The 22,202-nt window shown below is 59.1% G+C and overlaps 3 protein-coding genes across 12 annotated transcripts; all 3 read right to left on the reverse strand.

Annotated features, from left to right (window-relative positions):
- Positions 1-525: 525 nt before the first annotated feature.
- On the reverse strand, positions 526-5,041 carry LOC149912780 (E3 ubiquitin-protein ligase PHF7-like). Of its 4 annotated transcripts, none has more exons than XM_090131155.1 (9): positions 3,761-5,041; positions 3,373-3,464; positions 3,184-3,285; positions 2,895-3,019; positions 2,552-2,714; positions 2,351-2,457; positions 2,016-2,129; positions 1,745-1,863; positions 526-1,579 (listed from the first exon to the last, which is right to left on the reverse strand). In XM_090131155.1, the coding sequence occupies exons 1-9, from the start codon at positions 3,810-3,812 to the stop codon at positions 846-848; spliced, it is 1,608 nt and encodes a 535-aa protein (XP_089987281.1). In that variant the 5' UTR covers positions 3,813-5,041; the 3' UTR covers positions 526-845. The 4 variants fall into 4 exon arrangements, with proteins under 4 accessions (XP_089987281.1, XP_089987282.1, XP_089987279.1 ...); XM_090131156.1 differs by having other exon boundaries at positions 1,721-1,863; positions 3,761-3,944; XM_090131153.1 differs by having other exon boundaries at positions 2,016-2,714.
- A 2,388-nt stretch (positions 5,042-7,429) lies between these two features.
- LOC149912781 (uncharacterized) lies at positions 7,430-11,550 on the reverse strand. Of its 4 annotated transcripts, XM_090131167.1 has the most exons (8): positions 11,400-11,550; positions 11,012-11,103; positions 10,823-10,924; positions 10,534-10,658; positions 10,191-10,353; positions 9,990-10,096; positions 9,655-9,768; positions 7,430-9,502 (listed from the first exon to the last, which is right to left on the reverse strand). In XM_090131167.1, exons 1-8 carry the CDS (start codon positions 11,449-11,451, stop codon positions 8,485-8,487), a joined length of 1,773 nt encoding a protein of 590 aa, XP_089987293.1. In that variant the 5' UTR covers positions 11,452-11,550; the 3' UTR covers positions 7,430-8,484. The 4 variants fall into 4 exon arrangements, with proteins under 4 accessions (XP_089987293.1, XP_089987291.1, XP_089987290.1 ...); XM_090131165.1 differs by having other exon boundaries at positions 7,430-9,218; positions 9,384-9,502; positions 9,655-10,353; XM_090131164.1 differs by having other exon boundaries at positions 9,655-10,353.
- An 80-nt stretch (positions 11,551-11,630) lies between these two features.
- Positions 11,631-20,247, reverse strand: LOC149912782 (uncharacterized). Of its 4 annotated transcripts, XM_090131929.1 has the most exons (8): positions 19,039-20,247; positions 18,651-18,742; positions 18,462-18,563; positions 18,173-18,297; positions 17,830-17,992; positions 17,629-17,735; positions 17,294-17,407; positions 11,631-17,141 (listed from the first exon to the last, which is right to left on the reverse strand). In XM_090131929.1, the coding sequence occupies exons 1-8, from the start codon at positions 19,088-19,090 to the stop codon at positions 16,124-16,126; spliced, it is 1,773 nt and encodes a 590-aa protein (XP_089988055.1). In that variant the 5' UTR covers positions 19,091-20,247; the 3' UTR covers positions 11,631-16,123. The 4 variants fall into 4 exon arrangements, with proteins under 4 accessions (XP_089988055.1, XP_089988053.1, XP_089988052.1 ...); XM_090131927.1 differs by having other exon boundaries at positions 11,631-16,857; positions 17,023-17,141; positions 17,294-17,992; XM_090131926.1 differs by having other exon boundaries at positions 17,294-17,992.
- Between the last annotated feature and the right edge of the window lie 1,955 nt (positions 20,248-22,202).

Consider the following 22,202-nt stretch of genomic DNA (forward strand, 5'->3'; position numbering starts at 1 on the left):
TCTGCAGTGAGGAATCTGAAGGCAAACACCTTTGTTCGTCTAGAGCATGCTGGTAGAGCGCAGAGAAAGTCCAGGAGGGAGAGAGGCAGGTCGTGAAGCTTCTCATGGCCATCCTGAGTTGGCCATCTTCCTTGAGATAAACCCAGATAAACGACCGCTACACAGCCAATAAGCTGCGGCTTATCTTTCTCTTGTTGCCCTTGATCTTGTCCATCTGGGTCCCACAGACAAAGGATTTCACAACCCTTGCCCAGGACATGCTTGGACTCAGATAGCTTTACAATGATGTAAAACAGTAATATCTTACAAAACCGTCTCCAATCTCCCTACCCTTTCCCGCTTCTCCCTTCCCGTTAGTCTCGGAAACGGGCTGAACTGGCCTATAAACCGTCGATACGCCTCCGTCCCCGCCCCTTTTTTTTCAAGCCGTTGGGCCTGTGGGCATGCTGGCCCCTGTCACCGTCACAGATAGATGTAAAGATAACTCCACGGCAACCATCTGGGAAGGTGCTGGGGAGAAGACAACCCTGTAGTCTCAGCTCCTAACACTGCCCACCGCAGGACAAGCAGAGAAGACTGAAGCCAACATGTGGGGAGTATATTTAGGGTTTATTTTTTTTGCCACTTGGAACCACAACCGTCACGCCAGGATGGGATATGGCTGATTCCGCGCTGTCTTTGGGAATGGTTGTGGGGATGTCTTCTCTGATGCTGGAACCGGGAGTGGCTTTGCGCTGGGGATGGTCCACCAAAGAATGAAGGCAGCATGGATGGACTCTCTTCAAGGTTGATTTTCTTTGCCGCTTGGGACCACAGCCGTCACGTGGGGATGGGACACGGCGGCATCAGCGCCGTCTTCGGGACTGGCTGTAGGGACACCTTCTGTGACGGTTTGCCCGGGAGCGGCTTTGTGCCCGGGCTGGCCCCCGCTGCCTGGACCGGCTGCCACGGCCTGGTCGGGGCCGGCTGCGGGAAGCTGAAGCGCGACGCCCCAGTGGGGATCGGCTTCGAGTGCGGGCCCGCCCTCGTTGCCTGGATTGTCTCCTGCGTGCAGGCAGAGGGGAAGCCCTCGAGGACCTCGGTGGTGCTGGTGTGGCCGAGGTGCGGGTGCTGCTCGGAGCACCTTGGGTTGTTGCATGGCTCCCACCATGACGCCTTCGGGGCTGACTCTGGGAGCCTGAGGCCCGACCTTGCAGCGGGGAGCGGCTTCTTGTGCGGCCGGTCCCCCGCTGCCTGGGACGCTCTGTGGGCGCAGGTGCCGGGGAGGTTCTGGAGAACCGCACGGTCCTCCGTCTGCTGGGGCTCTGGGAGCCCGTCTCAGCACCTGCAGCTGGTGCCCGTCTCCTCCCACCACGTCCTCGGCGCTGCTGAGGGGTGTCCCGCTCCTCAGACAGGCTTGGGTGGGCTGTGCTCTGCTCTGTTGCAGGCACTCTGGGCTGCACGCTGAGCTCAGGCAGCTGGGAGCTGCAGGATGGGCCCGTTGCTGCCTGGCTGGTGGGGCCAGAACTGATGTTTTCAGGTCCCGGAAAGCTGTGGGATGGCCCCTGTACCATTTGGCTGGAAGTGCTGGGGCAGGATGCTGTAAGGAGAGACAGGAAGGTCAGCAGGATGAACATGCATCCCCAGGGCAGGACAGGCTGCCATCCCTCGTGGGGCAGAGAGACCGTGGCAAGGCCGCCCTGAGCACCCGCTGCCAGGCCTTGCCTGGCCCCAGTCCCACAGCACACGGCTCTATGCCTCTTACCAGTTCCCGCACCAGCGCAGGTGTTGCACTCCCAGCCGTTGTTGCTCATGGCCCAGAAGGAGCAGCACCAGTGCGTGGCTTCTGAGCCACAGGAGCTGCAGAGCAGCAGCTGCCAGAGTCTGCGGAAGCAAACGGGTTGTGGCTGTGAGGACAAAGCGAGCCAAGGCAGAGAGCAGGCGGCATGGCTCTGGTGCTCACTCCTTGCTCCCCCCGGCCTATAGTGAGGCTGAGATCCCACACAGAGCCCCAGAGGATTGCGGAGGTCACTCACCCTTTTTCCTCTGCCGTCTCCCTGCCTCCGAGGTAAAGGCACACGCTGGCGTTGCAGCGCCTGTGCCTTTCTTGCAGCAACTGGTATGCTGCGTCGTCCCACCAAGATGGTCGTCTGCCAGAGAAGAGAGGGAATGTGATGAGTCCCCGGTGCCCCAGGCGTGAGGCAGATCCAGGGCACCCCTGTTCATCCCCCTTGAGCTCATTCCCAGCTGCTCCGTGAAGCTGAGACCGATGCTTGCAGGATGGCAAGGGACTGGGCCTGCCGGGGCAGTTCGTGGGCAGGCACAGCAGCTGTGCGTGAGTGCGTGCAGAGCCGGGCAGAAGGACACCAACCTGATTGGAATTTGGATCCCCAGCGTGGCCATTTGGGATCGGAATCGCCCCTTTCCTCCGCAGACGGGGCAGAAGAAACGCATGGTGGCTGCGTGTATGGCATGTTTCTGCAGGAGAAGCACAAGCATGAGCATGAGCGTGAGCGGGGCTGGCTGCTGCTGAGCACCGGCCATGCCCACGGGGCGAGGGGAGGGCTCCTACCCTGATGCAGGCCCGGTGGAACCAGGCCTGTTTGCACACCGGGCACACCATGGTCTGGTAGGACGTGCCGTCCCCCACGGGCTCCAGGCAGATGACGCAGACGGTGTTCGGCAGTGGAGCTGCCTCCGCCGCCTGCCGAGGGCGATGTTCCCAGCAAAAGGACCTGGGCAGGAGGACAGAAGGGATGGGCGTGGTGAGAAGTGCTGTGAGGAGCGCAGAGGACCAGGAAAGAGCGCCAGGCCTGGGCTCTGGCTCTGGCAGGATGCTGGGAGGTGTCGCTGCGGGTTCCTCCCTGGGAGGGACAGGGAGGGACGGCAGCTTGGCTGCTGCTGACAGCCCTTACCTGTGCTGCCCAAAGTATTGCGTGACGCATCCCCCGTCCTCGGCGCAGGGCAGATGGAAGCTGAGCTCACAGCCTGTCTCTGCGCAGCTGATGGTAGCTCCCTTTCCGCCACAGACAAAGCAGTGCTGAAAAGAGCAGAGCGGTCCCTGTCAGCGGTGGGCTTGGAGCCTCGGCGGCCGGCCCCACTTCTCCAGGCAGGGTGTCAGGTGTGGGCACCTGCAGCACCCCAGCAAAACCTTGGTGCGAGCCTCTACCGGCACCAAGCTCGCCGTTCCGTTCAGGTCCTCACCTTCTGGTCTGCCCGCTGGATGGTGCGCTGGACGGCACCAATGGAGAAGCCAAAAATTCCCCCCACTGGGGATCTCCATTCCAAAAGGCCATCGGCAAAGAACTGTAGGAGAGAAAAGAGCAGGGTCTCGTGAGGCCGGCAAGGAAGGCAGCATCCTTGGCAGGAGCCCTAACCCTTGAGGGAACTCACCAAGCAGAATTCGTGGGCACAGAGCCCACCGTTGGCAAATGTCTGCCCGCAGATGTCCGGGTCGACCTGTGCCTGGCGGCACAGCACGCACACTGGAGAGGAAGGAGAGAGCAAAACGGTGAGCAGCGGTGAGCACCTGGCAGGGTCGGGTAACCCTGGCCATGCCCAGGGCCTGCTCCGTGCCTGCCGTGCCGGCTGAGGGGCAGGGCTGGAGGAGGTGGAGGGGAAGGGGGCATTGCAGACCAAGCTCGCCCCCTGGCCAAGGAGCAGAGGGGCCCTGCCTGCCCGCGGCGCTGGGGAACCCCTGCCCACCCCTCCCAGCAGGCAGACCCCCAGCAGCTCTCTGCCCGGCAGCGGGGAGCTACGCGCAGGGGTACGGGGCTCTCACCTGACTCCCCAGAGTTGGGGGTCTCCTCCTTCCGTTCGGACATGATCGGCATTGACAGCGAGAAGCAAGAGAGTCAAGAGAGTCCCTCCTCTCTCCGCGCCTCACCAGGCCGCAGTGAGCACAGCCCCAGCCCGGCAGCCCTTGCTCTGCTCCCGGCCCCGCGGGTCACAATGGCCACCACTGTGACATCACGGTGACATCACGGTCACCACCTCACGGGGCTGAGGGCGCGGCACCCATGCGGGAGGACTGCGGCTCCTGTGGGCAGCGCAGGGCGCGGAGCCCGGTGCTGCCATCAGCAGGGAGCAAGGATGGCCTCCCTCAAGCCTTTTGCACCGTGCCCGTGCTGGGACGTCACAGCAGAGAGTCTAATAAAGGTCTGCGGGTCAACAGCACAGCCAGCATTTCTAGTGTGTGTTCGGAGTGACTTTCCACGGTCTGATGGTGACAGGACAAGGTTTTGGGCTAAGAAAAGAGGAGATCCGGTGAACTGCGAGAGGGAATTTCTCACTCAGAGAGCTGTGAGGCCCTGGCACAGCTGCCCAGAGACGCTGCGGGTGCCCATCCCTGCAGGCGCTCCAGGCCGGGTTGCACAGGGCCCTGCTCTAACCTGACCTGCTGGGTGGCAGCGCTCCCATGGCAGGCACTTGGGGTTGGGTGGGTTTTATGATCCTTTCCTATCCAAGTCTTCACACGCCTAAGCTTCAACCCTTATTCAGTTCCCAGAAGCAAAGTGGCATAGGCAGGGCATGATTCCCTTCAAGCCTGCGTATAAAATGAGTCAGGAAAACTTGCGAGGTTTGCTTTCTTTGACCTGCTGGCAATGGTCACCATGCCAGAGACAGGAGAGGAGCTGTCCCTTGTCCAGGGCTGCAGTCACACTGGAGTCACACTGGAGCATCCCTGCTCATCCAGCCTGACCATGAGAGTCAGCTTCTCCATGAAAATCAGGCCAACGCTGACGGGAGAGCCCCCACGACTAGAGAGCCGCTCTCTGTGGGGATGCTCAAGGCCTCACTGGATAGGGCTTCAGGCAGCCTGATCTAGTGGGTGGCAACCAACACACTGCAGGAGTTTGGAACTTCAGATAGAATTTAATGTCCCTTCCAACCCAAGCCATCCCAGGATCCTGTGATTCAAAACGTCTATCACCTCTGCACTGCTGAGCACCAGGTCCAGTAGGGCTTCACCTCGGGTCGGTCCATCTAGTAGCTGGATGAGGAAGTAATCCTCAGCAGACTCCAGGAATCTCCTGGAATGTCTGCCACCTGCCGTGCTGCTATCCCGGCAGATATCCGGGTGGTTGAAATCACCCATCAGGACAAGAGCCCGCGAGCGTGACAGCTCCTGCAGCTGACGCAAGAAGGCCTCGTCAACAGGCTCCCCCTGATCAGGTGGCCTGTAGCAGACCCCGACCACTAGATGCCCTTGACTGGGCCGCTCCCTGATTTTCACCCATAAACTCCTGTTGTGGTTTTGTGATTTTTCTTGTCGGAATTCCACATCATAACATCGTGGAAAGCAGTGGGAGTTAAAGAGTTAATGTTCTGGTTCTGTGGACTGCCTTTCTGGGGCATTTTGGTTCTCGGAGGGGAGGGGAGGAGTGGCATTCCCCAGAGGACTTCTCGCCCCAAGCAAGAAAGGTGGAGCTCCTGGCAGGACACCGGCCTCTTTCCCCCTCGTGGATTCTCTCGGTTTTGCAGCAGAGAAGCACGTGGTTCCCTCTGCAGTCCATAGCGTAAGGCGTCGGCTTTGGACACTCTCATTGTGTTTGATTTTATTGGATTTAGCAAACTAACGTTCTTCCTCAGACCGTTGCCGTTGCTCTGGTTTTTTTCTCTGTTAGACCCATCTACGATCTCCCTACCCTTGCCCGCAAGTCTGCTGCCTCATTAGTCACGGGGCCGGGCCGACCGGCTGTAAACCTTCAACACTTTTTTTTTTATCCTCTCTCCCCCCTTTTTTTTTTGGCCTGACGCCCCTGTTGCAAACACAGATCTAGAGATAACTCCATGACAGCTCTCAGACTGGTCACGGCTGTTACTCAGACACAGCCCTTCGCAATCTGTCCACTTCCTAAGATAGAGGACAACACCCCCTCCCCTCCTACCCTGTTTATCCCTTCTGAAAAGCCTGTAGCCCTCAATCACAGTACGCCAGTCGTGAGATTCGTCCCACCACGTTTCCCTGATAGCAACCAGATCGTTATTTTCCAAGCACATCATGGCTTCCAGCTCCTCCTGCTTATTTCCCATGCTGCGTGCATTGGTGGAAAGGCACTTCAGCTGGGCTTTCTGGCACACTACCTTTCTAGAGGGGCCCTCCCTCAAACCTCCAAAAGAAATCTGAAGTTTTCCCCCACTGCTTCCTAGAGGGATATGAGAAGGTTTTGGACAGGGAATCGGCAAAATTACCTCCTCTGTGGAGTTCCCAGAAGATCCTACAGCATCCTACAGGACAGTTTGGAGGTTTTTCCCCGTAATCTCCTGGCGTGACAGCAATCCTAAGTGTTTCTTTGTCCCGCCGCATTTGGCTCTCTTCCCCCATCGGACCTAGTATAAAACCCCAGACTGCTTGCTCTACTCTAGCAAGCCTCATTGCATCCCTTCCCGCTTCCTACCTAGTTGCATGCCCTCTGAATGAGCCCTGCTAGCTCTTGGGCTAGGATCTATTTCCTGCATAGAGACAAATGACACAGGCCTGCAGCCATTAGACCGGGTGCCGAGTAAATCGCCCCGTGGTCAAAAAGCCCAAAGTTCCTGTGGCGGCACCAGCCTCTCAGCCACTTATCCATTACCTGGACACACTGTGTCCCTCACCATCCCAGAAAGGATAGAAGCAAATATCAGTTGTGCTCCCACTCCCTCAACCAACCGCCCTACAGCCCTGAAGTCTTTTTTGGTAGTTTGCAGGCTTCTCTGAGCTACTTCATGGCTGCCTGCCTGAACTGTCAGTAATGGGTAGCAATCAGAGGGATGAACCAGATCAGGGAGTTTTCTAGTTGTGTCCTGGACCTGGGCCCCAGGGAGGCGGCACACCTCCCTGTGAGTTGGGTCCGGTCTGCATACGGAGCCCTCCGTTCCCGTGAGGAGGGAATCACCTACAGCAATAACCCTTCTGTCTGTCCTAGCAGAGCCAGTCTGGAGACGCAGAGTCAACCGCCTCGCCCTTGGCACTGTCTTAGGCAAAGCTTCCCGGGCCTCCTTGCTCACCTCCCCTTCAATTTACAGTGCCTCACCCATGATGCCGAGCTGGGACTGTCTTCCAGTTCTCCCCGCCTCTCAGGACCCCGCTCTCTGCCTGACAGTGCCAGGACATGGGGTCCATCCCCCACTTTCTGGGGGGTGTCTCCCTGGCGCCTTCCTCTCTGGCATGCCTGGGAGTTACTCCACCAGTCAATCTCTTGCTCTCATTCCCTGATGGTCCTTCACCTCTCCATCTCCTCCTTGAGCTCTGCCACCATACTGAGCAGATCTTCCACCTGCTCACCCCTCACACAGGTGCAGTTCCTGCTGCCCTCCCCGGCATCAGCAGGCTCAGGCACTCCCTGCAGCTGGAGACCTGAACAGCCACATTCTTGGGCAGGGCCTCCATCTGTGTCGCCACAGTTTTGCAGGGCAAGTTCATTGCCTGGTGGAGACCGTGGTAAACCTGTGGCCTCGGAGAGACAGTACCTACTGCCAGTAGGTAAGCTGGTCTCCAGAGCTAGGAGGGACAGTACTTCTGTGCCATCCTGCACAAGCTGTCACACCTGCTGCTGCAGTATGCTGTGGCTGCTGCGCACGTGCTGCCTTTTCCTCACTGCACCTGGCGGGCAGCGATGCATTGAGGCCCTCCCATAAGCTTTTCCTAAGGCAAGGGGCATGGATGCAGTTCCATCGCCCTGGCAATGCCGACGCCACATGAGCCACTCCCACGAGAACTGTTGGGCTGCTCTGTTGGCTCGGGGTTCCCCTGGTAAAGGAACTGACCAAACCCCCCCTGTACCTTGCAATGAGTCGCTGCGATTCTGTCCAGGATGGCTCTGAAGCAGCTAACCCCGGCAGTCAAGGATTATGTGAAGTGTTACATTGTGTTATCTTGCATTCCGATACCATATTTAGGAAATTGACTTTCCTCTTCAGATTGCTGCCGCTGTTTTGTTCCTAGGACCGTCTCCCATCTCCCTACCCTTTTCCCCTTCTCCCGTTTCCCCTTTCCCAGGATGTGGGTCTGTGGGTCCCCCGTGCCCGTTAGTCTCGGAAACGGGCTGAACTAGCCAATAAACCGTCGATACGCCTCCGTCCCCGCCCCTTTTTTTTCAGGCCGTTGGGCCTGTGGGCATGCTGGCCCCTGTCACGGACACAGATGGATGTAAAGATAACTCCACGGCAACCATCTGGGAAGGTGCTGGGGAGAAGACAACCCTGTAGTCTCAGCTCCTAACACTGCCCACCGCAGGACAAGCAGAGAAGACTGAAGCCAACATGTGGGGAGTATATTTAGGGTTTATTTTTTTTGCCACTTGGAACCACAACCGTCACGCCAGGATGGGATATGGCTGATTCCGCGCTGTCTTTGGGAATGGTTGTGGGGATGTCTTCTCTGATGCTGGAACCGGGAGTGGCTTTGCGCTGGGGATGGTCCACCAAAGAATGAAGGCAGCATGGATGGACTCTCTTCAAGGTTGATTTTCTTTGCCGCTTGGGACCACAGCCGTCACGTGGGGATGGGACACGGCGGCATCAGCGCCGTCTTCGGGACTGGCTGTAGGGACACCTTCTGTGACGGTTTGCCCGGGAGCGGCTTTGTGCCCGGGCTGGCCCCCGCTGCCTGGACCGGCTGCCACGGCCTGGTCGGGGCCGGCTGCGGGAAGCTGAAGCGCGACGCCCCAGTGGGGATCGGCTTCGAGTGCGGGCCCGCCCTCGTTGCCTGGATTGTCTCCTGCGTGCAGGCAGAGGGGAAGCCCTCGAGGACCTCGGTGGTGCTGGTGTGGCCGAGGTGCGGGTGCTGCTCGGAGCACCTTGGGTTGTTGCATGGCTCCCACCATGACGCCTTCGGGGCTGACTCTGGGAGCCTGAGGCCCGACCTTGCAGCGGGGAGCGGCTTCTTGTGCGGCCGGTCCCCCGCTGCCTGGGACGCTCTGTGGGCGCAGGTGCCGGGGAGGTTCTGGAGAACCGCACGGTCCTCCGTCTGCTGGGGCTCTGGGAGCCCGTCTCAGCACCTGCAGCTGGTGCCCGTCTCCTCCCACCACGTCCTCGGCGCTGCTGAGGGGTGTCCCGCTCCTCAGACAGGCTTGGGTGGGCTGTGCTCTGCTCTGTTGCAGGCACTCTGGGCTGCACGCTGAGCTCAGGCAGCTGGGAGCTGCAGGATGGGCCCGTTGCTGCCTGGCTGGTGGGGCCAGAACTGATGTTTTCAGGTCCCGGAAAGCTGTGGGATGGCCCCTGTACCGTTTGGCTGGAAGTGCTGGGGCAGGATGCTGTAAGGAGAGACAGGAAGGTCAGCAGGATGAACATGCATCCCCAGGGCAGGACAGGCTGCCATCCCTCGTGGGGCAGAGAGACCGTGGCAAGGCCGCCCTGAGCACCCGCTGCCAGGCCTTGCCTGGCCCCAGTCCCACAGCACACGGCTCTATGCCTCTTACCAGTTCCCGCACCAGCGCAGGTGTTGCACTCCCAGCCGTTGTTGCTCATGGCCCAGAAGGAGCAGCACCAGTGCGTGGCTTCTGAGCCACAGGAGCTGCAGAGCAGCAGCTGCCAGAGTCTGCGGAAGCAAACGGGTTGTGGCTGTGAGGACAAAGCGAGCCAAGGCAGAGAGCAGGCGGCATGGCTCTGGTGCTCACTCCTTGCTCCCCCCGGCCTATAGTGAGGCTGAGATCCCACACAGAGCCCCAGAGGATTGCGGAGGTCACTCACCCTTTTTCCTCTGCCGTCTCCCTGCCTCCGAGGTAAAGGCACACGCTGGCGTTGCAGCGCCTGTGCCTTTCTTGCAGCAACTGGTATGCTGCGTCGTCCCACCAAGATGGTCGTCTGCCAGAGAAGAGAGGGAATGTGATGAGTCCCCGGTGCCCCAGGCGTGAGGCAGATCCAGGGCACCCCTGTTCATCCCCCTTGAGCTCATTCCCAGCTGCTCCGTGAAGCTGAGACCGATGCTTGCAGGATGGCAAGGGACTGGGCCTGCCGGGGCAGTTCGTGGGCAGGCACAGCAGCTGTGCGTGAGTGCGTGCAGAGCCGGGCAGAAGGACACCAACCTGATTGGAATTTGGATCCCCAGCGTGGCCATTTGGGATCGGAATCGCCCCTTTCCTCCGCAGACGGGGCAGAAGAAACGCATGGTGGCTGCGTGTATGGCATGTTTCTGCAGGAGAAGCACAAGCATGAGCATGAGCGTGAGCGGGGCTGGCTGCTGCTGAGCACCGGCCATGCCCACGGGGCGAGGGGAGGGCTCCTACCCTGATGCAGGCCCGGTGGAACCAGGCCTGTTTGCACACCGGGCACACCATGGTCTGGTAGGACGTGCCGTCCCCCACGGGCTCCAGGCAGATGACGCAGACGGTGTTCGGCAGTGGAGCTGCCTCCGCCGCCTGCCGAGGGCGATGTTCCCAGCAAAAGGACCTGGGCAGGAGGACAGAAGGGATGGGCGTGGTGAGAAGTGCTGTGAGGAGCGCAGAGGACCAGGAAAGAGCGCCAGGCCTGGGCTCTGGCTCTGGCAGGATGCTGGGAGGTGTCGCTGCGGGTTCCTCCCTGGGAGGGACAGGGAGGGACGGCAGCTTGGCTGCTGCTGACAGCCCTTACCTGTGCTGCCCAAAGTATTGCGTGACGCATCCCCCGTCCTCGGCGCAGGGCAGATGGAAGCTGAGCTCACAGCCTGTCTCTGCGCAGCTGATGGTAGCTCCCTTTCCGCCACAGACAAAGCAGTGCTGAAAAGAGCAGAGCGGTCCCTGTCAGCGGTGGGCTTGGAGCCTCGGCGGCCGGCCCCACTTCTCCAGGCAGGGTGTCAGGTGTGGGCACCTGCAGCACCCCAGCAAAACCTTGGTGCGAGCCTCTACCGGCACCAAGCTCGCCGTTCCGTTCAGGTCCTCACCTTCTGGTCTGCCCGCTGGATGGTGCGCTGGACGGCACCAATGGAGAAGCCAAAAATTCCCCCCACTGGGGATCTCCATTCCAAAAGGCCATCGGCAAAGAACTGTAGGAGAGAAAAGAGCAGGGTCTCGTGAGGCCGGCAAGGAAGGCAGCATCCTTGGCAGGAGCCCTAACCCTTGAGGGAACTCACCAAGCAGAATTCGTGGGCACAGAGCCCACCGTTGGCAAATGTCTGCCCGCAGATGTCCGGGTCGACCTGTGCCTGGCGGCACAGCACGCACACTGGAGAGGAAGGAGAGAGCAAAACGGTGAGCAGCGGTGAGCACCTGGCAGGGTCGGGTAACCCTGGCCATGCCCAGGGCCTGCTCCGTGCCTGCCGTGCCGGCTGAGGGGCAGGGCTGGAGGAGGTGGAGGGGAAGGGGGCATTGCAGACCAAGCTCGCCCCCTGGCCAAGGAGCAGAGGGGCCCTGCCTGCCCGCGGCGCTGGGGAACCCCTGCCCACCCCTCCCAGCAGGCAGACCCCCAGCAGCTCTCTGCCCGGCAGCGGGGAGCTACGCGCAGGGGTACGGGGCTCTCACCTGACTCCCCAGAGTTGGGGGTCTCCTCCTTCCGTTCGGACATGATCGGCATTGACAGCGAGAAGCAAGAGAGTCAAGAGAGTCCCTCCTCTCTCCGCGCCTCACCAGGCCGCAGTGAGCACAGCCCCAGCCCGGCAGCCCTTGCTCTGCTCCCGGCCCCGCGGGTCACAATGGCCACCACTGTGACATCACGGTGACATCACGGTCACCACCTCACGGGGCCGAGGGCGCGGCACCCATGCGGGAGGACTGCGGCTCCTGTGGGCAGCGCAGGGCGCGGAGCCCGGTGCTGCCATCAGCAGGGAGCAAGGATGGCCTCCCTCAAGCCTTTTGCACCGTGCCCGTGCTGGGACGTCACAGCAGAGAGTCTAATAAAGGTCTGCGGGTCAACAGCACAGCCAGCATTTCTAGTGTGTGTTCGGAGTGACTTTCCACGGTCTGATGGTGACAGGACAAGGTTTTGGGCTAAGAAAAGAGGAGATCCGGTGAACTGCGAGAGGGAATTTCTCACTCAGAGAGCTGTGAGGCCCTGGCACAGCTGCCCAGAGACGCTGCGGGTGCCCATCCCTGCAGGCGCTCCAGGCCGGGTTGCACAGGGCCCTGCTCTAACCTGACCTGCTGGGTGGCAGCGCTCCCATGGCAGGCACTTGGGGTTGGGTGGGTTTTATGATCCTTTCCTATCCAAGTCTTCACACGCCTAAGCTTCAACCCTTATTCAGTTCCCAGAAGCAAAGTGGCATAGGCAGGGCATGATTCCCTTCAAGCCTGCGTATAAAATGAGTCAGGAAAACTTGCGAGGTTTGCTTTCTTTGACCTGCTGGCAATGGTCACCATGCCAGAGACAGGAGAGGAGCTGTCCCTTGTCCAGGGCTGCAGTCACACTGGAGTCACACTGGAGCATCCCTGCTCATCCAGCCTGACCATGAGAGTCAGCTTCTCCATGAAAATCAGGCCAACGCTGACGGGAGAGCCCCCACGACTAGAGAGCCGCTCTCTGTGGGGATGCTCAAGGCCTCACTGGATAGGGCTTCAGGCAGCCTGATCTAGTGGGTGGCAACCAACACACTGCAGGAGTTTGGAACTTCAGATAGAATTTAATGTCCCTTCCAACCCAAGCCATCCCAGGATCCTGTGATTCAAAACGTCTATCACCTCTGCACTGCTGAGCACCAGGTCCAGTAGGGCTTCACCTCGGGTCGGTCCATCTAGTAGCTGGATGAGGAAGTAATCCTCAGCAGACTCCAGGAATCTCCTGGAATGTCTGCCACCTGCCGTGCTGCTATCCCGGCAGATATCCGGGTGGTTGAAATCCCCCATCAGGACAAGAGCCCGCGAGCGTGACAGCTCCTGCAGCTGACGCAAGAAGGCCTCGTCAACAGGCTCCCCCTGATCAGGTGGCCTGTAGCAGACCCCGACCACTAGATGCCCTTGACTGGGCCGCTCCCTGATTTTCACCCATAAACTCCTGTTGTGGTTTTGTGATTTTTCTTGTCGGAATTCCACATCATAACATCGTGGAAAGCAGTGGGAGTTAAAGAGTTAATGTTCTGGTTCTGTGGACTGCCTTTCTGGGGCATTTTGGTTCTCGGAGGGGAGGGGAGGAGTGGCATTCCCCAGAGGACTTCTCGCCCCAAGCAAGAAAGGTGGAGCTCCTGGCAGGACACCGGCCTCTTTCCCCCTCGTGGATTCTCTCGGTTTTGCAGCAGAGAAGCACGTGGTTCCCTCTGCAGTCCATAGCGTAAGGCGTCGGCTTTGGACACTCTCATTGTGTTTGATTTTATTGGATTTAGCAAACTAACGTTCTTCCTCAGACCGTTGCCGTTGCTCTGGTTTTTTTCTCTGTTAGACCCATCTACGATCTCCCTACCCTTGCCCGCAAGTCTGCTGCCTCATTAGTCACGGGGCCGGGCCGACCGGCTGTAAACCTTCAACACTTTTTTTTTTATCCTCTCTCCCCCCTTTTTTTTTTGGCCTGACGCCCCTGTTGCAAACACAGATCTAGAGATAACTCCATGACAGCTCTCAGACTGGTCACGGCTGTTACTCAGACACAGCCCTTCGCAATCTGTCCACTTCCTAAGATAGAGGACAACACCCCCTCCCCTCCTACCCTGTTTATCCCTTCTGAAAAGCCTGTAGCCCTCAATCACAGTACGCCAGTCGTGAGATTCGTCCCACCACGTTTCCCTGATAGCAACCAGATCGTTATTTTCCAAGCACATCATGGCTTCCAGCTCCTCCTGCTTATTTCCCATGCTGCGTGCATTGGTGGAAAGGCACTTCAGCTGGGCTTTCTGGCACACTACCTTTCTAGAGGGGCCCTCCCTCAAACCTCCAAAAGAAATCTGAAGTTTTCCCCCACTGCTTCCTAGAGGGATATGAGAAGGTTTTGGACAGGGAATCGGCAAAATTACCTCCTCTGTGGAGTTCCCAGAAGATCCTACAGCATCCTACAGGACAGTTTGGAGGTTTTTCCCCGTAATCTCCTGGCGTGACAGCAATCCTAAGTGTTTCTTTGTCCCGCCGCATTTGGCTCTCTTCCCCCATCGGACCTAGTATAAAACCCCAGACTGCTTGCTCTACTCTAGCAAGCCTCATTGCATCCCTTCCCGCTTCCTACCTAGTTGCATGCCCTCTGAATGAGCCCTGCTAGCTCTTGGGCTAGGATCTATTTCCTGCATAGAGACAAATGACACAGGCCTGCAGCCATTAGACCGGGTGCCGAGTAAATCGCCCCGTGGTCAAAAAGCCCAAAGTTCCTGTGGCGGCACCAGCCTCTCAGCCACTTATCCATTACCTGGACACACTGTGTCCCTCACCATCCCAGAAAGGATAGAAGCAAATATCAGTTGTGCTCCCACTCCCTCAACCAACCGCCCTACAGCCCTGAAGTCTTTTTTGGTAGTTTGCAGGCTTCTCTGAGCTACTTCATGGCTGCCTGCCTGAACTGTCAGTAATGGGTAGCAATCAGAGGGATGAACCAGATCAGGGAGTTTTCTAGTTGTGTCCTGGACCTGGGCCCCAGGGAGGCGGCACACCTCCCTGTGAGTTGGGTCCGGTCTGCATACGGAGCCCTCCGTTCCCGTGAGGAGGGAATCACCTACAGCAATAACCCTTCTGTCTGTCCTAGCAGAGCCAGTCTGGAGACGCAGAGTCAACCGCCTCGCCCTTGGCACTGTCTTAGGCAAAGCTTCCCGGGCCTCCTTGCTCACCTCCCCTTCAATTTACAGTGCCTCACCCATGATGCCGAGCTGGGACTGTCTTCCAGTTCTCCCCGCCTCTCAGGACCCCGCTCTCTGCCTGACAGTGCCAGGACATGGGGTCCATCCCCCACTTTCTGGGGGGTGTCTCCCTGGCGCCTTCCTCTCTGGCATGCCTGGGAGTTACTCCACCAGTCAATCTCTTGCTCTCATTCCCTGATGGTCCTTCACCTCTCCATCTCCTCCTTGAGCTCTGCCACCATACTGAGCAGATCTTCCACCTGCTCACCCCTCACACAGGTGCAGTTCCTGCTGCCCTCCCCGGCATCAGCAGGCTCAGGCACTCCCTGCAGCTGGAGACCTGAACAGCCACATTCTTGGGCAGGGCCTCCATCTGTGTCGCCACAGTTTTGCAGGGCAAGTTCATTGCCTGGTGGAGACCGTGGTAAATCTGTGGTCTCGGAGAGACAGTACCTACTGCCAGTAGGTAAGCTGGTCTCCAGAGCTAGGAGGGACAGTACTTCTGTGCCATCCTGCACAAGCTGTCACACCTGCTGCTGCAGTATGCTGTGGCTGCTGCGCACGTGCTGCCTTTTCCTCACTGCACCTGGCGGGCAGCGATGCATTGAGGCCCTCCCATAAGCTTTTCCTAAGGCAAGGGGCATGGATGCAGTTCCATCGCCCTGGCAATGCCGACGCCACATGAGCCACTCCCACGAGAACTGTTGGGCTGCTCTGTTGGCTCGGGGTTCCCCTGGTAAAGGAACTGACCAAACCCCCCCTGTACCTTGCAATGAGTCGCTGCGATTCTGTCCAGGATGGCTCTGAAGCAGCTAACCCCGGCAGTCAAGGATTATGTGAAGTGTTACATTGTGTTATCTTGCATTCCGATACCATATTTAGGAAATTGACTTTCCTCTTCAGATTGCTGCCGCTGTTTTGTTCCTAGGACCGTCTCCCATCTCCCTACCCTTTTCCCCTTCTCCCGTTTCCCCTTTCCCAGGATGTGGGTCTGTGGGTCCCCCGTGCCCGTTAGTCTCGGAAACGGGCTGAACTAGCCAATAAACCGTCGATACGCCTCCGTCCCCGCCCCTTTTTTTTCAGGCCGTTGGGCCTGTGGGCATGCTGGCCCCTGTCACGGACACAGATGGATGTAAAGATAACTCCACGGCAACCATCTGGGAAGGTGCTGGGGAGAAGACAACCCTGTAGTCTCAGCTCCTAACACTGCCCACCGCAGGACAAGCAGAGAAGACTGAAGCCAACATGTGGGGAGTATATTTAGGGTTTATTTTTTTTGCCACTTGGAACCACAACCGTCACGCCAGGATGGGATATGGCTGATTCCGCGCTGTCTTTGGGAATGGTTGTGGGGATGTCTTCTCTGATGCTGGAACCGGGAGTGGCTTTGCGCTGGGGATGGTCCACCAAAGAATGAAGGCAGCATGGATGGACTCTCTTCAAGGTTGATTTTCTTTGCCGCTTGGGACCACAGCCGTCACGTGGGGATGGGACACGGCGGCATCAGCGCCGTCTTCGGGACTGGCTGTAGGGACACCTTCTGTGACGGTTTGCCCGGGAGCGGCTTTGTGCCCGGGCTGGCCCCCGCTGCCTGGACCGGCTGCCACGGCCTGGTCGGGGCCGGCTGCGGGAAGCTGAAGCGCGACGCCCCAGTGGGGATCGGCTTCGAGTGCGGGCCCGCCCTCGTTGCCTGGATTGTCTCCTGCGTGCAGGCAGAGGGGAAGCCCTCGAGGACCTCGGTGGTGCTGGTGTGGCCGAGGTGCGGGTGCTGCTCGGAGCACCTTGGGTTGTTGCATGGCTCCCACCATGACGCCTTCGGGGCTGACTCTGGGAGCCTGAGGCCCGACCTTGCAGCGGGGAGCGGCTTCTTGTGCGGCCGGTCCCCCGCTGCCTGGGACGCTCTGTGGGCGCAGGTGCCGGGGAGGTTCTGGAGAACCGCACGGTCCTCCGTCTGCTGGGGCTCTGGGAGCCCGTCTCAGCACCTGCAGCTGGTGCCCGTCTCCTCCCACCACGTCCTCGGCGCTGCTGAGGGGTGTCCCGCTCCTCAGACAGGCTTGGGTGGGCTGTGCTCTGCTCTGTTGCAGGCACTCTGGGCTGCACGCTGAGCTCAGGCAGCTGGGAGCTGCAGGATGGGCCCGTTGCTGCCTGGCTGGTGGGGCCAGAACTGATGTTTTCAGGTCCCGGAAAGCTGTGGGATGGCCCCTGTACCGTTTGGCTGGAAGTGCTGGGGCAGGATGCTGTAAGGAGAGACAGGAAGGTCAGCAGGATGAACATGCATCCCCAGGGCAGGACAGGCTGCCATCCCTCGTGGGGCAGAGAGACCGTGGCAAGGCCGCCCTGAGCACCCGCTGCCAGGCCTTGCCTGGCCCCAGTCCCACAGCACACGGCTCTATGCCTCTTACCAGTTCCCGCACCAGCGCAGGTGTTGCACTCCCAGCCGTTGTTGCTCATGGCCCAGAAGGAGCAGCACCAGTGCGTGGCTTCTGAGCCACAGGAGCTGCAGAGCAGCAGCTGCCAGAGTCTGCGGAAGCAAACGGGTTGTGGCTGTGAGGACAAAGCGAGCCAAGGCAGAGAGCAGGCGGCACGGCTCTGGTGCTCACTCCTTGCTCCCCCCGGCCTATAGTGAGGCTGAGATCCCACACAGAGCCCCAGAGGATTGCGGAGGTCACTCACCCTTTTTCCTCTGCCGTCTCCCTGCCTCCGAGGTAAAGGCACACGCTGGCGTTGCAGCGCCTGTGCCTTTCTTGCAGCAACTGGTATGCTGCGTCGTCCCACCAAGATGGTCGTCTGCCAGAGAAGAGAGGGAATGTGATGAGTCCCCGGTGCCCCAGGCGTGAGGCAGATCCAGGGCACCCCTGTTCATCCCCCTTGAGCTCATTCCCAGCTGCTCCGTGAAGCTGAGACCGATGCTTGCAGGATGGCAAGGGACTGGGCCTGCCGGGGCAGTTCGTGGGCAGGCACAGCAGCTGTGCGTGAGTGCGTGCAGAGCCGGGCAGAAGGACACCAACCTGATTGGAATTTGGATCCCCAGCGTGGCCATTTGGGATCGGAATCGCCCCTTTCCTCCGCAGACGGGGCAGAAGAAACGCATGGTGGCTGCGTGTATGGCATGTTTCTGCAGGAGAAGCACAAGCATGAGCATGAGCGTGAGCGGGGCTGGCTGCTGCTGAGCACCGGCCATGCCCACGGGGCGAGGGGAGGGCTCCTACCCTGATGCAGGCCCGGTGGAACCAGGCCTGTTTGCACACCGGGCACACCATGGTCTGGTAGGACGTGCCGTCCCCCACGGGCTCCAGGCAGATGACGCAGACGGTGTTCGGCAGTGGAGCTGCCTCCGCCGCCTGCCGAGGGCGATGTTCCCAGCAAAAGGACCTGGGCAGGAGGACAGAAGGGATGGGCGTGGTGAGAAGTGCTGTGAGGAGCGCAGAGGACCAGGAAAGAGCGCCAGGCCTGGGCTCTGGCTCTGGCAGGATGCTGGGAGGTGTCGCTGCGGGTTCCTCCCTGGGAGGGACAGGGAGGGACGGCAGCTTGGCTGCTGCTGACAGCCCTTACCTGTGCTGCCCAAAGTATTGCGTGACGCATCCCCCGTCCTCGGCGCAGGGCAGATGGAAGCTGAGCTCACAGCCTGTCTCTGCGCAGCTGATGGTAGCTCCCTTTCCGCCACAGACAAAGCAGTGCTGAAAAGAGCAGAGCGGTCCCTGTCAGCGGTGGGCTTGGAGCCTCGGCGGCCGGCCCCACTTCTCCAGGCAGGGTGTCAGGTGTGGGCACCTGCAGCACCCCAGCAAAACCTTGGTGCGAGCCTCTACCGGCACCAAGCTCGCCGTTCCGTTCAGGTCCTCACCTTCTGGTCTGCCCGCTGGATGGTGCGCTGGACGGCACCAATGGAGAAGCCAAAAATTCCCCCCACTGGGGATCTCCATTCCAAAAGGCCATCGGCAAAGAACTGTAGGAGAGAAAAGAGCAGGGTCTCGTGAGGCCGGCAAGGAAGGCAGCATCCTTGGCAGGAGCCCTAACCCTTGAGGGAACTCACCAAGCAGAATTCGTGGGCACAGAGCCCACCGTTGGCAAATGTCTGCCCGCAGATGTCCGGGTCGACCTGTGCCTGGCGGCACAGCACGCACACTGGAGAGGAAGGAGAGAGCAAAACGGTGAGCAGCGGTGAGCACCTGGCAGGGTCGGGTAACCCTGGCCATGCCCAGGGCCTGCTCCGTGCCTGCCGTGCCGGCTGAGGGGCAGGGCTGGAGGAGGTGGAGGGGAAGGGGGCATTGCAGACCAAGCTCGCCCCCTGGCCAAGGAGCAGAGGGGCCCTGCCTGCCCGCGGCGCTGGGGAACCCCTGCCCACCCCTCCCAGCAGGCAGACCCCCAGCAGCTCTCTGCCCGGCAGCGGGGAGCTACGCGCAGGGGTACGGGGCTCTCACCTGACTCCCCAGAGTTGGGGGTCTCCTCCTTCCGTTCGGACATGATCGGCATTGACAGCGAGAAGCAAGAGAGTCAAGAGAGTCCCTCCTCTCTCCGCGCCTCACCAGGCCGCAGTGAGCACAGCCCCAGCCCGGCAGCCCTTGCTCTGCTCCCGGCCCCGCGGGTCACAATGGCCACCACTGTGACATCACGGTGACATCACGGTCACCACCTCACGGGGCTGAGGGCGCGGCACCCATGCGGGAGGACTGCGGCTCCTGTGGGCAGCGCAGGGCGCGGAGCCCGGTGCTGCCATCAGCAGGGAGCAAGGATGGCCTCCCTCAAGCCTTTTGCACCGTGCCCGTGCTGGGACGTCACAGCAGAGAGTCTAATAAAGGTCTGCGGGTCAACAGCACAGCCAGCATTTCTAGTGTGTGTTCGGAGTGACTTTCCACGGTCTGATGGTGACAGGACAAGGTTTTGGGCTAAGAAAAGAGGAGATCCGGTGAACTGCGAGAGGGAATTTCTCACTCAGAGAGCTGTGAGGCCCTGGCACAGCTGCCCAGAGACGCTGCGGGTGCCCATCCCTGCAGGCGCTCCAGGCCGGGTTGCACAGGGCCCTGCTCTAACCTGACCTGCTGGGTGGCAGCGCTCCCATGGCAGGCACTTGGGGTTGGGTGGGTTTTATGATCCTTTCCTATCCAAGTCTTCACACGCCTAAGCTTCAACCCTTATTCAGTTCCCAGAAGCAAAGTGGCATAGGCAGGGCATGATTCCCTTCAAGCCTGCGTATAAAATGAGTCAGGAAAACTTGCGAGGTTTGCTTTCTTTGACCTGCTGGCAATGGTCACCATGCCAGAGACAGGAGAGGAGCTGTCCCTTGTCCAGGGCTGCAGTCACACTGGAGTCACACTGGAGCATCCCTGCTCATCCAGCCTGACCATGAGAGTCAGCTTCTCCATGAAAATCAGGCCAACGCTGACGGGAGAGCCCCCACGACTAGAGAGCCGCTCTCTGTGGGGATGCTCAAGGCCTCACTGGATAGGGCTTCAGGCAGCCTGATCTAGTGGGTGGCAACCAACACACTGCAGGAGTTTGGAACTTCAGATAGAATTTAATGTCCCTTCCAACCCAAGCCATCCCAGGATCCTGTGATTCAAAACGTCTATCACCTCTGCACTGCTGAGCACCAGGTCCAGTAGGGCTTCACCTCGGGTCGGTCCATCTAGTAGCTGGATGAGGAAGTAATCCTCAGCAGACTCCAGGAATCTCCTGGAATGTCTGCCACCTGCTGTGCTGCTATCCCGGCAGATATCCGGGTGGTTGAAATCCCCCATCAGGACAAGAGCCTGCGAGCGTGACAGCTCCTGCAGCTGACGCAAGAAGGCCTCGTCAACAGGCTCCCCCTGATCAGGTGGCCTGTAGCAGACCCCGACCACTAGATGCCCTTGACTGGGCCGCTCCCTGATTTTCACCCATAAACTCCTGTTGTGGTTTTGTGATTTTTCTTGTCGGAATTCCACATCATAACATCGTGGAAAGCAGTGGGAGTTAAAGAGTTAATGTTCTGGTTCTGTGGACTGCCTTTCTGGGGCATTTTGGTTCTCGGAGGGGAGGGGAGGAGTGGCATTCCCCAGAGGACTTCTCGCCCCAAGCAAGAAAGGTGGAGCTCCTGGCAGGACACCGGCCTCTTTCCCCCTCGTGGATTCTCTCGGTTTTGCAGCAGAGAAGCACGTGGTTCCCTCTGCAGTCCATAGCGTAAGGCGTCGGCTTTGGACACTCTCATTGTGTTTGATTTTATTGGATTTAGCAAACTAACGTTCTTCCTCAGACCGTTGCCGTTGCTCTGGTTTTTTTCTCTGTTAGACCCATCTACGATCTCCCTACCCTTGCCCGCAAGTCTGCTGCCTCATTAGTCACGGGGCCGGGCCGACCGGCTGTAAACCTTCAACACTTTTTTTTTTATCCTCTCTCCCCCCTTTTTTTTTTGGCCTGACGCCCCTGTTGCAAACACAGATCTAGAGATAACTCCATGACAGCTCTCAGACTGGTCACGGCTGTTACTCAGACACAGCCCTTCGCAATCTGTCCACTTCCTAAGATAGAGGACAACACCCCCTCCCCTCCTACCCTGTTTATCCCTTCTGAAAAGCCTGTAGCCCTCAATCACAGTACGCCAGTCGTGAGATTCGTCCCACCACGTTTCCCTGATAGCAACCAGATCGTTATTTTCCAAGCACATCATGGCTTCCAGCTCCTCCTGCTTATTTCCCATGCTGCGTGCATTGGTGGAAAGGCACTTCAGCTGGGCTTTCTGGCACACTACCTTTCTAGAGGGGCCCTCCCTCAAACCTCCAAAAGAAATCTGAAGTTTTCCCCCACTGCTTCCTAGAGGGATATGAGAAGGTTTTGGACAGGGAATCGGCAAAATTACCTCCTCTGTGGAGTTCCCAGAAGATCCTACAGCATCCTACAGGACAGTTTGGAGGTTTTTCCCCGTAATCTCCTGGCGTGACAGCAATCCTAAGTGTTTCTTTGTCCCGCCGCATTTGGCTCTCTTCCCCCATCGGACCTAGTATAAAACCCCAGACTGCTTGCTCTACTCTAGCAAGCCTCATTGCATCCCTTCCCGCTTCCTACCTAGTTGCATGCCCTCTGAATGAGCCCTGCTAGCTCTTGGGCTAGGATCTATTTCCTGCATAGAGACAAATGACACAGGCCTGCAGCCATTAGACCGGGTGCCGAGTAAATCGCCCCGTGGTCAAAAAGCCCAAAGTTCCTGTGGCGGCACCAGCCTCTCAGCCACTTATCCATTACCTGGACACACTGTGTCCCTCACCATCCCAGAAAGGATAGAAGCAAATATCAGTTGTGCTCCCACTCCCTCAACCAACCGCCCTACAGCCCTGAAGTCTTTTTTGGTAGTTTGCAGGCTTCTCTGAGCTACTTCATGGCTGCCTGCCTGAACTGTCAGTAATGGGTAGCAATCAGAGGGATGAACCAGATCAGGGAGTTTTCTAGTTGTGTCCTGGACCTGGGCCCCAGGGAGGCGGCACACCTCCCTGTGAGTTGGGTCCGGTCTGCATACGGAGCCCTCCGTTCCCGTGAGGAGGGAATCACCTACAGCAATAACCCTTCTGTCTGTCCTAGCAGAGCCAGTCTGGAGACGCAGAGTCAACCGCCT

This window comes from Phasianus colchicus, chromosome Z, assembly GCF_987193195.1.
Source record: "Phasianus colchicus chromosome Z, bPhaCol1.hap1.1, whole genome shotgun sequence".
Lineage (NCBI taxonomy): Eukaryota > Metazoa > Chordata > Aves > Galliformes > Phasianidae > Phasianus > Phasianus colchicus.

Bases quoted from the DNA above. Each gene is read 5' to 3' on its own strand.
- LOC149912780 (XM_090131153.1), bottom strand. From the start codon at position 3,812: ATGCCGATCATGTCCGAACGGAAGGAGGAGACCCCCAACTCTGGGGAG. The intron at 3,465-3,760 runs GTGAGAGCCCCG...CTTCCTCTCCAG, and splicing joins CCCCAACTCTGGGGAGTCAG to TGTGCGTGCTGTGCCGCCAG. The intron at 1,580-1,744 runs GTAAGAGGCATA...CTCTCCTTACAG, and splicing joins CTGCGCTGGTGCGGGAACTG to CATCCTGCCCCAGCACTTCC.
- LOC149912781 (XM_090131164.1), bottom strand. From the start codon at position 11,451: ATGCCGATCATGTCCGAACGGAAGGAGGAGACCCCCAACTCTGGGGAG. The intron at 10,925-11,011 runs GTGAGTTCCCTC...TCTCTCCTACAG, and splicing joins GTGCCCACGAATTCTGCTTG to TTCTTTGCCGATGGCCTTTT. The intron at 10,659-10,822 runs GTGAGGACCTGA...TGCTCTTTTCAG, and splicing joins TCCAGCGGGCAGACCAGAAG to CACTGCTTTGTCTGTGGCGG.
- LOC149912782 (XM_090131926.1), bottom strand. From the start codon at position 19,090: ATGCCGATCATGTCCGAACGGAAGGAGGAGACCCCCAACTCTGGGGAG. The intron at 18,743-19,038 runs GTGAGAGCCCCG...CTTCCTCTCCAG, and splicing joins CCCCAACTCTGGGGAGTCAG to TGTGCGTGCTGTGCCGCCAG. The intron at 18,564-18,650 runs GTGAGTTCCCTC...TCTCTCCTACAG, and splicing joins GTGCCCACGAATTCTGCTTG to TTCTTTGCCGATGGCCTTTT.